The sequence below is a fragment of the Hoplias malabaricus genome, chromosome 3 (assembly GCF_029633855.1).
Source record: "Hoplias malabaricus isolate fHopMal1 chromosome 3, fHopMal1.hap1, whole genome shotgun sequence".
NCBI classification, from domain to species: domain Eukaryota; kingdom Metazoa; phylum Chordata; class Actinopteri; order Characiformes; family Erythrinidae; genus Hoplias; species Hoplias malabaricus.
In genome coordinates, this window is record NC_089802.1 from 71,290,238 (window position 1) to 71,304,609 (window position 14,372).

General features: G+C 40.8%; 1 protein-coding gene across 3 annotated transcripts in view; it reads left to right on the forward strand.

The window, feature by feature from the left end:
• Positions 1-14,372, forward strand: part of ical1 (islet cell autoantigen 1-like) — a 19,685-nt gene continuing 5,313 nt past the window's right edge. Inside the window, exons 1-16 of one of the 3 annotated variants that reach the window (XM_066663796.1) lie at positions 1-154; positions 1,594-1,635; positions 2,398-2,435; positions 2,548-2,719; positions 6,940-7,012; positions 7,250-7,373; positions 7,455-7,653; positions 9,482-9,607; positions 9,821-9,919; positions 10,165-10,247; positions 11,489-11,538; positions 11,645-11,698; positions 12,092-12,322; positions 13,144-13,446; positions 13,810-13,917; positions 14,030-14,146. In XM_066663796.1, the coding sequence (XP_066519893.1) occupies positions 2,422-2,435; positions 2,548-2,719; positions 6,940-7,012; positions 7,250-7,373; positions 7,455-7,653; positions 9,482-9,607; positions 9,821-9,919; positions 10,165-10,247; positions 11,489-11,538; positions 11,645-11,698; positions 12,092-12,322; positions 13,144-13,446; positions 13,810-13,917; positions 14,030-14,145 (1,752 nt within the window). In that variant the 5' untranslated portion in view covers positions 1-154; positions 1,594-1,635; positions 2,398-2,421 and the 3' untranslated portion in view covers position 14,146. The remainder of the gene's footprint in view (positions 155-1,593; positions 1,636-2,397; positions 2,436-2,547; positions 2,720-6,939; positions 7,013-7,249; positions 7,374-7,454; positions 7,654-9,481; positions 9,608-9,820; positions 9,920-10,164; positions 10,248-11,488; positions 11,539-11,644; positions 11,699-12,091; positions 12,323-13,143; positions 13,447-13,809; positions 13,918-14,029; positions 14,147-14,372) is intronic. The other 2 variants (XM_066663797.1, XM_066663798.1) reach the window with 2 other exon arrangements.

Here is a 14,372-nt window from a genome sequence, read left to right on the forward strand (position 1 = left end):
CTTCGCGGTGACGCGTATGAACGCTCCCCGTATCCTGCTCTGGTTGTTCACCACCGTCAGTGGGTCTCTGAGGAAATAACACACTCTCAGCCCCCAACAACCACCCACCGGAGGAGCAGGGGGCTGTGGATGAGCGCTACGAAGAGAAAACCGAGTAAGAGCTGTGCTTGTGTGTGGGAAAAGCGCTTGCCGAATTTATTACTGAAACGGAGCAGGTTCAGGTTTCACTGAGACGTGGCTTGGGCTGGAGCTGGAGCTAACCGCTGACTGCTTATCGTTTATCTCCGTAGGATTCCGATCAGGAACGAGCTCTCACTTCGTAACCGTTTAAATTGGTTATTTTATCAGTGTATTTATTAGTTTTTATTTTAATACGCTAAATATACACCGCAGCAATGTATCATGTCGCTGGAGAAGAATGTTTAACGTTATTTAAAAAAAAAAAAAAGCAATAGTAGGGTGTGATGACTGATGTCTTTGGAAAGCTACTGTAGCTTTAGAGGCTAGTGCCTGTTTTCCAGTACGAACACGTACAACTTTCCACTGTACGGTTGCTTGTGGTCCAAAAAGGCAAAAGGGCTTAAGGACAAACTGTTTCTTGTCCATTTGTCTTGTACATTCGCCTAAGACTGGCCTGAAATGTCTCTTTATCCAGTGCTGCTGGATGTTGACTGAAGTCTGAGAACAAACCAAGACAACAGCTGTTTGCTTTTCCCTCATATGCTGCAGCTAGGACAGAGACAAAAACTCCACTAAACATTTAGAAATGGTAAACCGATTCGTCTGTGGAGCACGGTTGTCCATCACTTGTCCTCTAGCTCCATTTTTACATTGCTATTACACTGCTTTATGTCTTTTCTAGCTCTAATGCTTCTGAATCACCTCAAGGACTAGAACTGATGATATGAGTCACAGCAGTAACACACAAAACTGCAGTGCTCTTCCTAGACTGATGAATTATATATTCAGTGCCATATATCATGGCAAATTGTCATTCAGAATGACGGTGGGCTCGATAGGACAAAATGCCCTGGTTTCTAACAACTCTGAAGATTGGGAAATGTGAATAATAAAACACAAGCTTCATATATGCTACAAAAGCATCAATATCTATGAAATTACAGCGAGAGATTTTAGTTTGAGATATTCCAGTTCAAAGACTAAGGAAGTCCTCTCGTGATGCATCGTGAAGACTGGACTTAAAAATGTTTGCTCTCATACAGATGGCTTAGGCTAAATATAAGCTAACAAAATGCCATCGTTTTGGCCCAAAAGTTGCACTGGTGTTAAGCTAATGCCGAGTATCATGAGTAAGCAGATCAATAAAATAAGACTGTCTCAAATAATGATGCATTATGTTGTGCATTTCGTGATAGATATAAATTAACGAAATGATCAGAGGTTGTGGGTCAGAAGTACAAATGGAGAGAATATAGAGGCTACAAGCTGTAAATAAGAGCCATATATGGCATTCAAGTCTTGATGCATAAAGGCAACACAGACAATAATAAGTCTGGCTTGTTTGTGTGAGACATGGCTGTGTGGGTGATTTATTGTAATATCATAGATTTTTATTTTTCTTCTTTTTTCCAGTTGTTTCAGTGCTTGCTGAATGCAGTCACTGAATTTTGAAAGGTAAGAACAGGATGCAAATATTTTTATCTCTCTATTATTATTTGAGATTTTATATTTTGTGTGGCACGTTGGTGCAGCAGGTAGTGTCGCAGTCACACAGCTCCAGGGACCTGGAAGTTGTGGGTTCGATTCCCGCTCCGGGTGACTGTCTGTGAGGAGTTTGGTGTGTTCTCCCTGTGTCTGTGTGGGTTTCCTCCGGGTGACTGACTGTGAGGAGTGTCGTGTGTTCTTTCTGTGTCTGCGTGGGTTTCCTCCGAGTGACTGTCTGTGAGGAGTGTGATGTGTTCTCCCTGTGTCTGTGTGGGTTTCCTCTGGGTGACTGTCTGTGAGGAGTGTGGTGTGTTCTCTCTGTGTCTGCGTGGGTTTCCTCCGGGTGACTGTCTGTGAGGAGTGTGGTGTGTTCTCTCTGTGTCTGTGTGGGTTTCCTCTGGGTGACTGTCTGTGAGGAGTGTGGTGTGTTCTCCCTGTGTCCGCATGGGTTTCCTCTGGGTGCTCCGGTTTCCTTCCACAGTCCAAAAACACACGTTGGTAGGTGGATTGGTGACTCAAAAGTGTCCGTAGGTGTGAGTGAATGTATGAGTGTGTGTTGCCCTGTGAAGGACTGGTACCCCCTCCAGGGTGTATTCCCACCTTGCGCCCAATGATTCCAGGTGGACTCTGGACCCACCGCGACCCTGAACTGGATAAGGGTTACAGATAATGAATGAATGAATATTATATTTTGTTCTGTTGTGCAAATAAATGGTTTTGCTTTGTTTACAGGACTGTGTTGGGGATATAAAAAGTATGGACGGCTATGGGTATGTGACATTTCTCATTTAAAAAAAATAATAATAATAAAAAAAAAAAAAATTATATATATATGAAAATTTTACTGTTTTGATTAATATCTTCTCCCATGTCGTGTTACAGCTTCTCTAGTGATATGTTCAGTGGGCGACAAGTTCTGGGTGAGGACCGCTCGGTCATGGCCCGCATGCAGAAAAAGTTCTGGAAGACCAAGCAGGTCCTGATCAAGGCTACTGGGAAGAAGGAGGATGAGTATGTGGTGGCATCTGATGCAGACCTGGATGCAAAACTGGAGGTACGAGGAAGCTAAAACTAACATGCTTAATATAGTATAGGGTAAAGCTTGTTTAAACTGTCTATCAGAGGTTTAGAGATATCTGCTTTTCTAAAACTAATGCAGATGAGTGTTTTCATTGTTGGTGGCTAACAATATGTAGACAAACTCTATTTCTGGTAAGTGAAATCCATTCAAAGTATATCGTATCCTTACATAGGCATTCGGTTGTAGCACATGGAACTTATAACCTTTAAAAAGCATTCTCTTGAGCAGTGGTTTCCTATGTGTGGGGTGCACCCCTTAAGGAGGGCTAGGGGCTACTGCAAGCAATCTTCTCATTTACAAAAGGGGCATTGCAGAAAATGGTTGGTAACCACTACTTTTAAGCAGACCAAAGAATTGTATAGAACAGTTTAAAGTCCCCAACACCAGGCTGTATTCTGTTGAGTAATGGAATAACCATCTTGTACCCCTGGAATGAGAAGGAGAGGAGTTTGATACAGGACAGAATGTCAGAATCTGACCCCGTTAATGTTCCACATCAATGCAATATCCCAACAAGAGGTGTAGAGGCTTTTACTGCAGGGAAAAGCAGGCAAAATCCTCACTAAATAGCCTTGATTTAAAAGAAAACTAGTTTTTAAAAACTAGTGTTTAAAAGACACTATCCCTAAGTGCCCAGCTAATACTTGACACAATTCCTAATTCATCGCTGGTGTAATAGATCCTAATTCTTTAAATAAACTCCTATATAATGATTTGACTGTCGTGAAAATAAGGCCTTGATCTGTAGGTTATTTTTGCTGGCATTGCTGTATTAAGTTGGTGCACGTTTTCTATAGGTTGTGTTTGGCCACTGAGGAAATGCATGTTTTATTTATGATGCTTGCGAGGGAGTCTGAGAAAGAGAGACAAATGAAAAATGCACAGTGGAGGCAAAGCAAAGGCAAGCGAGTGAGGCAGTGCTGAATAGATGGAAGGGAGAGGAAATGCTCTTATCTTTTTAGCTCAATCTCTCCTACTCTTACTCGAGTTAGCTTTCCTGTCTCTTATATCACAGTCATTCAATCTGAAAAGCCCAGTAGCTTTGAGCAAGAGCCGGCCTCGACAGCTCTCTTTGTTTCCTCTTATATCTCTTTCTATCTATGGATGTGGTTGATAATGAGACTATCTCAAGGCCATATTGTCTGGCTCTGTTTTGGGGCATCTGCTTCTCCATACTGTGTGATAGTGCAGCATTCATTACTGCTTTCTGTTTTGATTGTAAAGGAAAACAAAGAAACCCTTTGTTCCTTATTGACAATTATCTAAATGTTTTCCCCTCATGGTGTGTTTTTATGTCTGTGGTGGGGTTGTGCCGTGCTTTAAAGGGAATATCTACGATTGTTGGGAAACGCAGTTCTCTCTAGTTGTTTACATTCAGAAGCACTATATTTTTAAAGGTGGAATGGTTTGTTTAAGGGGGAAAATTACTGTTTGTGGCAGAAGTTTAACTTCTCTGTAAGTTTTTATTCACTGTTTGAATTATGAGAGAGAGTGAGAGAGCCTTGCATACCGGACAGAGACTGTTTTTGGTCTTGGTAAATGGACTTAAATGGACAATGGGAGGTGAAATGAGGACAGTATACTTCTCTTCAGTGAAGAAATGAATAAATGAATATGTTAGGATGTGCTACAGACCAGGAGCTGAAGTGCTTTAATGCATCTACCTTGTAGAACCAAAATAGAGTTTGTGTGGTTTATACACAGGCACTAACAAAAAAAAAAAAAAAAAACTAGGGGGACACACATTTTGGAGTGATATTTTAGGAGGACTTCTTGTAGTATTGTGCATTAGCACATTGGTATGGGGACCTGGTGCTTCCACCAACCCACACACTGTAAAGTACAACAACCTTGTTGTTTTTTGTTTTTTTTTTTCACATTTTTTGGGATCTGCCCAAGTCTGAGGACATGGGTTGAAATGAATCATTCTGATCTTAGCCTGCGACTTGCGTAGATGGCGTATACTTCAAAGTCTTCATGTCACCTCGCCTGATGGTTTCCAATAACAGTGTTGGTTGTGTGTTTGTGTGAGAGACTAAACTGAGGTTACTTTAAACAGTGGCAAACAAACAAAAGCATGTTGAAATACATTTACTGATTAAATATGGAGAAATAAGAACATAAAAAAGGGAAAGTGTCTAAGAGTTAGCTTTTCTGCTCATTGTGCCTCACTCCTGGGTGCCTCTTGCTTGAAAATAAACAGAGGTTCATTCTCAACAGTGGCTTAAAGTGTCGTTCTGAACAGGGCTGTTTAGACAGAGGAGAACGGTGCTGTGTTCCACGTGTTATTTTGATGGAAGCCTTTTTTGACTGTTGTCTTTAATATATGTGACCGATAATTCATATATATATTAAGCAATAATTTTAAAATGATTACCAATTCAGTACCATGGACGGATTAAAATTTGAGCCTAACACCGCATCAGTTTCAGACTTCTGCTCTTTCAGAGTGAAGTAAATACATGTTCAAATGTGGCGAGAATGATGATACCAGGCCCTCCTCCTAAATCTTTGGGGTGTGTGAGAGCAGACACACTAGGTTTGTCACTTACTTAATAAAAGGCAATGGTATTTTACCATTTTGACAAGCAGGTAGCAAACTGTATGAAAATGCCTATTTAAATAGAGTAAGAAACAACCATGATTAATTTTCTGGACCAGCCTGCATTCATTTAATTTACAATTGTTATTACTATAATAATCTATTATAATATAATAATAATAATAATAATGTTTTTAATTATAATACAAAAATTTTGTATTATAGTAGATATTGCCGTTTAACTGTTCTTTACGTATTCCTATATGTGCAGGCACTGCTGGTCTCAGTGGACATCAGTAAATATTTAAAACGGTTTGTAAATATATAAATATTTAATACTCACGGTTTGGAAGTACTGATTTTCATTTTTAACATAGTAATGTACCCTAGTGTCCAAGAAGATTTAAAACTGAATGAAACAAATGTAGGGTGTGTGTGCGTGTGTGTGTGTGTGTGTGTGCCTGTGTGCCTGTCTGTTTGTGTAAGACCAGGGAAAAAAAAAAAAAAAAAGGTTAATCATTACCATGGACACACTGCTCACCTCTACAAGGTCACGTCAACACCTTCAAGGATTTGCAAAATTTAAAAACAAACAAACCAAAAATTAAATCCCAAAACAAAACTCTGCTATTTATTGATTCACTGGACAAAAGTATAGATAAGGTCCAGCCATCAGCTGTTTATTTGCTGTGTTATGTGCTTGTGCTCTGGAGCCTACACGGAATCACTGGGTGGAAGGTGGGAACACACCCTGGAGGGGGCGCCAATCCTTCGCAGGGTGACATTCACTCACACACTCGCATCTACGGACACTTTTGAGTCGGAAGTCCACCTACCAATGTGTGTTTTTTGGACCAGGGGAGGAAACCAGAGCACCTGTTTGTGCCACTGTGCGCCCTTTAATAGATAACTCTGTGTCGTATAGAGTTGGAATACTGATGTTGTCCACACATCGATGCTCTTCAAAGAGAAGAAAAATATGCTCTAAAAGTTTCAAATAATAAAAAACAAAAATTCTAACCATTTCTATTGGTTCATTTATTATGAAATTTTTAACAATACGCCAAGGCCAACTGGAGTTTATATCTTGCTGTTGAACTGTTTTTTAGTTCTCAGTGTTTGACCATACAACTGTAGCTATTATGAATGCGGCACAGTGTGTTCTCTTGGTTTGCGCAGGTGGATGAATGTGCGTCAAAAAAAGGTGGTCTCTTTTTTCCAATGCTCTTTCTATTTTCTCCCTCGTTACTGTAGAATTGTTTCTTGCTGTGTCTTGTGAAAGGTCCGTAAGCAGTGCAGCCTTCATGACTCATTTATACAAGTTCCACTACTCAGAGTTGAATTTCATTTCTTGGTAGGGCGCATACACGGCCCTGTGCTTTTACCTTAAGAGAAGAAGAACTTAAAATGAGTTATCGCTATAGTAACGAGACAGACAAGGCTATTTTTTGTCTTCACATGCTTCTAAAAGAGTCTTCTTGAGCAGAATGTGCAAAATGGCCTGTAAAAGCTGTGGATCTACAGAATTTAAAATGTAGGAAATAGAGAAAGATATGAACAGTAAATGTTGCACATTGAGAGTGGGGTTTAAAAAATAAATAATAATAAAAAAATTATTCCATCATCTCTTTCCTCTCTTTTTATTTGGCAGTTTTTCCGTTCAATACAGATCACATGCACAGAGCTTCTGAAAGTAATAGAAAGATATCAGCAAAGGATCACACGTGAGTGAAACACACACGCACACACCCTCACACACACAAAAACATCTATTTAGCCTCCTCAGTTCATTTGTAAGCTCTTACAAATCTATATAGCCACCTGTTCAGACCTGTCTTAATTTTGATTTCGAATGGTTTACATTTTTACTTCTTAAAAGCAGTTATTACAATAGACATTATTATCAGAATAGTAGCAGAAATCTCATCCTAATCCTGACCTTTTTGCTGTTTGCCTTGTAGATCTGTCTCAGGAGGAGAATGAGATGGGCCTGTTCCTGCGCTTCCAAGCTGAACATGACAAAACCAAAGCAGGAAGCATGATGGAGGCCACCAGCAAAGCCCTGTGCAGCTCTGCCAAACAGAGGTAAACAAGGAAATGAACAGCCTGTTTTAATGGTAATTTTAATACAAAGCCACTGATTTTGGTGTCCCTCTATTTATGCAGGTTGGCTCTGTGTCCTCCACTGCAGCGGATGGAGCAGGAGGTGGAGACGTTTAGGCGGCGGGCCATAGCGGATACGCTACTGACGGTGGGGCGCATGGAGAAAGCCCGCACTGAGTATCGTGGAGCACTGCTCTGGATGAAGGATGTCTCCCAGGAGCTTGACCCAGACACATACAAACAACTGGAGAAGTTCCGCAAGGTCAGAAACACACACAGTGCTTTCTCACTCCTCAATGGCCAGAGAGAGGGGTTGTAGTTAGTTAATTTAAGGAAATGCATACATAATATGTACTGTAGAATCTCAGAGAATGTTGATACACACACCACAGAGGGTTGTATTGGATATATTTTTATATATTTTTTGGATATATATTTTCCCCTCCTATATGCAATATCCAATATTTAAATTGTTCTGAGATAACCCTTATGCCACCCCCAAATATCTAAAAAAAACAGCAGAGCCTTGCTGAGAGACCATTCTTTATAATTTCCAGTATGTCATGGTGTGATTGGAAAATGTTTTATTATTTTTTATTAACTTTTTATTGAAATAATTATATATATATTTTTATATTTATATTTCATAAGAATATAAAATATATTTGCCATGTAATATGTGGATTTTTAATTAGTAAAAACTTTAAATTAGCTATTCCTAGTACTCTACTATTTGAACTAGGCTCTATTTTGGATTCACCTAGAGTGAAAGTAAATGAGTAAGATTAGAAGTGAGGGAGAGCAGAGATGATGTGTACAGAGCGATTGTGAATGAGAGAGTGAGATAAGGACTCAGAAACAGCGTGGGACACAGTGAGAGAGTGGCGGTGGGTGAAAATGGAAGCAGTAGGCATGGTTACGAGTGGTGTTGAGTGTCATTGGCTTCAGTTGTGTTTACAGGCTGTGGGGGTTTGGAGAGGTTCAGGCTGCTCTCTGATTTCCTCACTGGCCTGCAAGTGGACAAAAGAAATAGTAACTGAGATCTGGAGGCTCTCAAACTCAGTGGCCCAGACACATTAGAGCTCTGTTAGGGTCAAATAGGGCAGACTGACTAAGGGCCATGCTTTAGTAATTATAATCATACACAAGATAAGATGTAAGGGGTCACAGGGGTCATCAGGTAGGCACCTCCCCTCGTAAGTGTTTTGCTGAATTAAGCCAACGACACCTCCAGAAGGCTCAAAAATGAAGTCTGGTGTCCCAGACCCACCCCGTCCAAGCTAGCTTTACAGTCCTACCTTACCCCTAGGTATCAACAATTGTAAATCCACACTGGCCTCCCTGGTGACTAAGGCTGTACCTAGCCCCACTGGCACCGTTAATGCATGCTCAGTGCCACCAGTTCCATGTGATCTTTATGTGCCACATCACTAACCACCACAATAGCATCTCTACAGTGCATTTCCCAGCTAGTCTGTGTTCTCCTTATCCACAACCACTGACTAGACCTTTCAGCTGCTTCTGATAACTCCTTCTCAGCTGCCCTTAGTTTCCAGCCCCTGATGCTGAACTGCACTAGCAGGGATGTGGCAGACTTGGCTACAGATCCCCTAACACCTGTCTCCACCAATCTAACATGTGCCTGCCACCCGCGTTCCCTCACCTCAGCCGCCAAGTCTACGTAGTTCAGCTTCGTCCTTTCTAATGCTTCATCTACTGCATGCTCAAATGGAACTGATAACTCTATGAAATAAACTATCGGCTTACTTGCAGAGTATAGCACCATATCTGGCCTCAGTTTAGTTAATGCAATGCACCCTGGGATCTGCAGTTTTTACCTATGTCCACCAGCACTTTCTAGTCTTGTGCTTCGCCCCATCTATGAATATTTATAGCCTGTGCACACTCTCGAATAGATTCACCCTCACACACAAACTTATTCACTTCATTACTAGCAGGAGTGAATTAACTTTGGGATTTTATAAACTGTACTGAGTGGTCAAGGACTGATTTTTATGTAATATATTTCAATTGAGGGGCTTGTTAAGTGTGTTATTACTGTTTCATGATATGTTTCTTTAATTTTTTAGGTGCAAGCTCAGGTGAGAGGGACGAAGGTGCAGTTTGATAAGTTGAAAAATGACGTTTGTCAGAAGGTGGACATGCTGGGGGCCAGTCGCTGCAACATGCTCTCTCATTCCCTCTGTACTTATCAGGTACTCGCACCATTCATCCATTCATTCTCTATTTCTCCCTCCTGCTTTGCTTCCCTTCTGTCTCTCTCTCTCTCTCTCTCTCTCAGTACTCCACCAGTCTCTCTCACTCTTTCTTTCCATCTGTCAGTTTCGTTGACTTTTATTCATAGCTCATTCTCACAGTAGGTGGGTGGGTTTGTGCCAAATATATTTGTGTGTGTTTGTTTCTCTTAGACCACGCTGCTTCAGTTCTGGGAGAAAACGGCTCACATCATGTCTGGCATCCATGAGGCCTTCCAGGGATATGTGCCCTATCGGTTCACTACCCTCAAGGTGTGTGACAAATGTAAACAATAGAGTGAGATACTGTCCGCAGTGCATTATTTATGTGGGTCATTTTACAAAGAAGATATGAAATGCTATTTCGCTTGATGGGAACTTGTCAGAGTCAGTAGTTCTTCCTTAAAGATAAATAAATCCATAAATAAATGTTTCCAAAACTTTCCTAGAAGAAATATATTCTGTCTGTTGAATGCCTGAGGTAGTTCATAATGTAATGTGATTGTTTGTGGTTTTAGGAGCTAAGAGACCCTCTGGAAAATCTATCAGAAGGACTGTCAACAGAAGACAGAAAGAAAGAAAAGCAGTCTAAAGCAGACAAGTGAGGATACAAAATCACACACACACCGAGTCATTAGAGCTATTCTGAATGTCTGTGTTTTCTTTGTTGCCACATTTTTTTCCCCCTCACTCTGAACTCAGCCTTTCTTTCAGAACTCATGTCACTCTCATCATTCTTATTCTTTTATTTCTGCATTCCTCCATTCTCTCATTTACCCGCTTTTCTCCCAGAGCTGGCCTGTTCAAACGAGAGGCCTCTCTGAAGGCTCTACTCACTGATCTGTGAGTGGAACTCTTGGTGTCTGTGTGTGTGTCTGTGTCTCTCTGTGTGTGTGTGTGTTCATAACAAACTCTGGCAGCACACAGCCTTGAATCCCAGCAAACATTTTAATGTATGTAAGTTTGGATTTTTGGAAAATACATAAATTAATTAATACATAAAGAGTAAATGGAGTTGGAGTGGAGATAGAACAACAGTGATGGAGCATAAAAAGTATATATGACAAGGCAGCTGTGTGATGTTACAACTGAATGGCTAGATTTTTTCCTCTTATCAAGTACATTGTCATTGTCACCTAGTGTATGGAAAGTAGCGACATTCTTTAGTAATAAAGAAACTGTGTTTTTGTGGAGCCAAGAACCTGTTGGTAGAACACTGTGTGTGTTTGTCTGTTTAACGGCTAGCATCTGACTGCAGGAAAGCCCTGACTTAATGGTCATCCTGCCTTGAGACATAGAGGGAAGTGAGTCAGTAGATTAGCATCTGTTGCATGGTCATATGTAGTGTGTACAGTAGCAGTTCCTTCAAGACACCTACACAGCACCAATATAGAAACAAGCTGACTCCATCTCACGCCTGTGAGTCATCCAAATTATCTATAGTATCCATACATATGTGTGTGAATCGTGCATGTATAATTCTTCTATTTAATAGAATTCAGCTTGCATCCATTGCTGACACACATTCAGGGCCACACATCATGTATTATGTATAAAATAAAACATTGCAAACCATTTGGATGGTCTGGAGCAGCTACTTATGAGCCTAAGGTATCAATACCAAATCCATTCATCAGTTAGAAGGGTACAGAGCCTCTTAACTCTAAAGAAAAATCTTCCCAGAAGAGCTGAGGCTCTTACTGCTGCAAAAAGCTGCCAAGCTCTGATTATACTCTGTTTTTTTTGGAAGACAATTTGAATGAGCAGGTGTCTGCAAATGTTTGGATTGGGTTTGTATTTCTGCAAAACTGGAGATTAATGTGGATGTTTCTTGTCTTTCAGTCTTGTGTCTCTAGAGGAAGACAAATCTGAAGATACAATCTCTGAAGCTGGTATGTACAAGTCAGAATGCTATGTTTCATCTAATGCACTTCCTAAACCTTTCATAGAGGCGTATGCATGTGCTGAAATGTGCTTTCCTTCCCGTTTCTGCTCCAGTTGATGGCCAGAACAAAGCATCGGACAGCTCTTTATGTGCCAGCTTGGACTCTGGTAAGAGTAGAATTTAACCTGAAAAATAACCATGCGCACTGCATACGTAAGAGTGGATAAATTCAGTATCACAGCTCTAGAGGTTATCACATTCCTCTCCATCTGCAACTGCTCACTGTTTTATCAGCTCCACTGACCATACAGGAGCACAGTTACCTGCCTTTCAGTGGTCAGGCCCACCACACAGCAGGTTTGATTTGAGAGGTGGATTGTGTTTAGTTTTTCAGCATACTGCCATATGACTCATATTATGTATGTTACCTAAGTAACCGTTTACTTCAATCCTTCTACAGTAATCTCGACTCCTTGAGGGTGTTTTCATTTCTCGCCAAAACATTATTGAATGTATGTAGCTGCAGTATTATCAATGTTATTTTTATTACTTCTGTGCAGCCTCCCTTGAGCCCTCAGGCCTCCTCAGTGAAGTCAGCCCAGATGATGACCTCTTACTAATGACCCCTGACCCTGCTCCAGCCCTGACCCCTGCCATGACCCCTACTGTACCTCTGCCAGAGCCCCAGAGGTGTCTGGACTTTACACAGTCTCCTGATGTCCAGAGGGATGCCAGTTCTTCCCAGCAACAAAATTCTGAGGCATTCCCCAGCATGCTATTGTCTGAGAAGGGTATATTTCCAGTCCTGGCTGCCTTTGTCTGCCCTCAGACTGATCTGGCTCATGCTGAGCTGTGCTAATCTTTTCCCTCTGTTGGTGTACCTCTCTCTGTCTCTCTCTGTGCTGGATCTGTGTGTTAAAGAGACAGTATAGTGAACATTTTAACATACACAAAAGATACACATTTAACATAGTTTTATGAGGTTTTGTATATGGCCCTATAGAGGTTCGCTGGAGAAGTTAGGTCTAGACCTGCTGGCTTGTAACTTCCCCTGAAATGTGAAATCTGTCATTGTTTAAAACCTGTATGTTTTTTTCTAAATTATTCATACTTTCCAACTTTTTTTCAGGAGTATGTGGCATCTTTTTTCCCACTTGTTCTTTTCTATTTTCCAGCTTTCAGTGTTTCTACACCTACAGTCTTTTGCAAATGTTTGTTTTGTTGAAAACAGGGTTAAAAGTGTCTGTACTGTAAAATATATTATTGTGTTTTTATGCTGTATTTTGTACATAATATTAGTTTATTTTTTTAAATCTGCTATGGTTAACCTTTATATATAGGCCACATTTTCTGTTTTATTTTCACCCAAAACAATTATGCAAGCAAACAGTTATTATTCGTTAAAATGTAAGGAAAGTGTGTTCATATTTTCACTTAGAAAAACAACAAAAGGCCCTAAGGCCTAAACTTTACTAATACAAAACGTCCAGACATATGTTCTATGATTCTGTGCTGCCCAGTTCAGTAATCTTTACTGGCACAAACATGTTTAGTCACAGTGCTGCTACAATTTCACTGAAACAATAGCTAACAGACATTTCCATGGCTGTAGTTGGCAGGGACCTGCTGTCCGGACTTGTTCCTCAGTCTGGAGCTGAGGATGAAGATGGAGAGAAGGGTGATCTATCATTTCTTCAGGAGCTGTTGAGTCCCGGAGCATCCAGTGGAGCATCTGATGACTTCAGCAAGGCCTGGCAAGATGCTTTCGGCTGTTTCGAGCCTCCAGCGGCTGCCTCCTCTGTCATACAAAATCCTTCAAGTAGCAGCCTCACAGCCCCTCTTTCTACTTCCCAGCCTCCCAGTCCCACTGGGTTTCTGCCCTCACAGCTCCTTGACCACAGCCTCAGCACCACAGGTCAGAACCCCTACAGCAAAGTGTAGTTTTTCTGGCCATTTTCCAGCTCTGATTCTTTGCTTCAGTATCTCATCTACACTATTGCACCTCTTAGTAGGTGAACCGCTTAATATAACAGACATATATTTAGCATTTAGTTATAAAATGTAGTTTCTGTGATGATATCCAAGCCTGTTTTTCACACTTAAAGTCATGTTATAAATAAGTATAAATACACCCTTTTACGGGTGTAAAAGTGAATTTAGTTTTGGGCATTTACACTGTTTATATGTTTTGGAGAACAAAATTGTACCTGTGCATTAGTTTTTTTCACATTCATATGGACTCACTCACTTAAACTCTTCCATGCTCTTTAATTATCAGGATGGGTGACTCCACCCATGTTTCAAGCTCCTCCCCCTCAGCCCCCAACCACAGGTGGTCAGATGCCAGCCTCCCTGAACAGCCCCAGGACATCAGCTGGTGGTACAGGTCTCTAAAATCAGAGCAGCTGTTCTTAAATTTACAAATCCCTACAAAGAACTGGCCTTGAATTTTAAATTGTTTCTTACTCTCTTTTCTTTTGTTCTGTACCTCGTGCTAGCATCTAAAAGTGGCACCAGGGATATGTCTGCCTGGTTTGATCTTTTTGCTGATCTGGACCCGCTCTCCAATCCAGACGCTATTGGACGAAGTGATGAGGAACTCCTTAATGCCTGAGGTATGAGAGTGTGCCCCTTTCTCATCTGATTATAATGTAATTCTGCGGATGGGAAAATAAGTGGGCAGTTCAGGTATAAACTGTCTAATTTTATATGTTCTATATTTGTATTTAATGTTTTTGTCTGCACTAGGGACTACCCGTTATATGGCATATATGTCAACATCTGAAATGTATGCATATATCTGATTTATGTGTGCTCAAATCTGCGCTTAATGTCCACAAG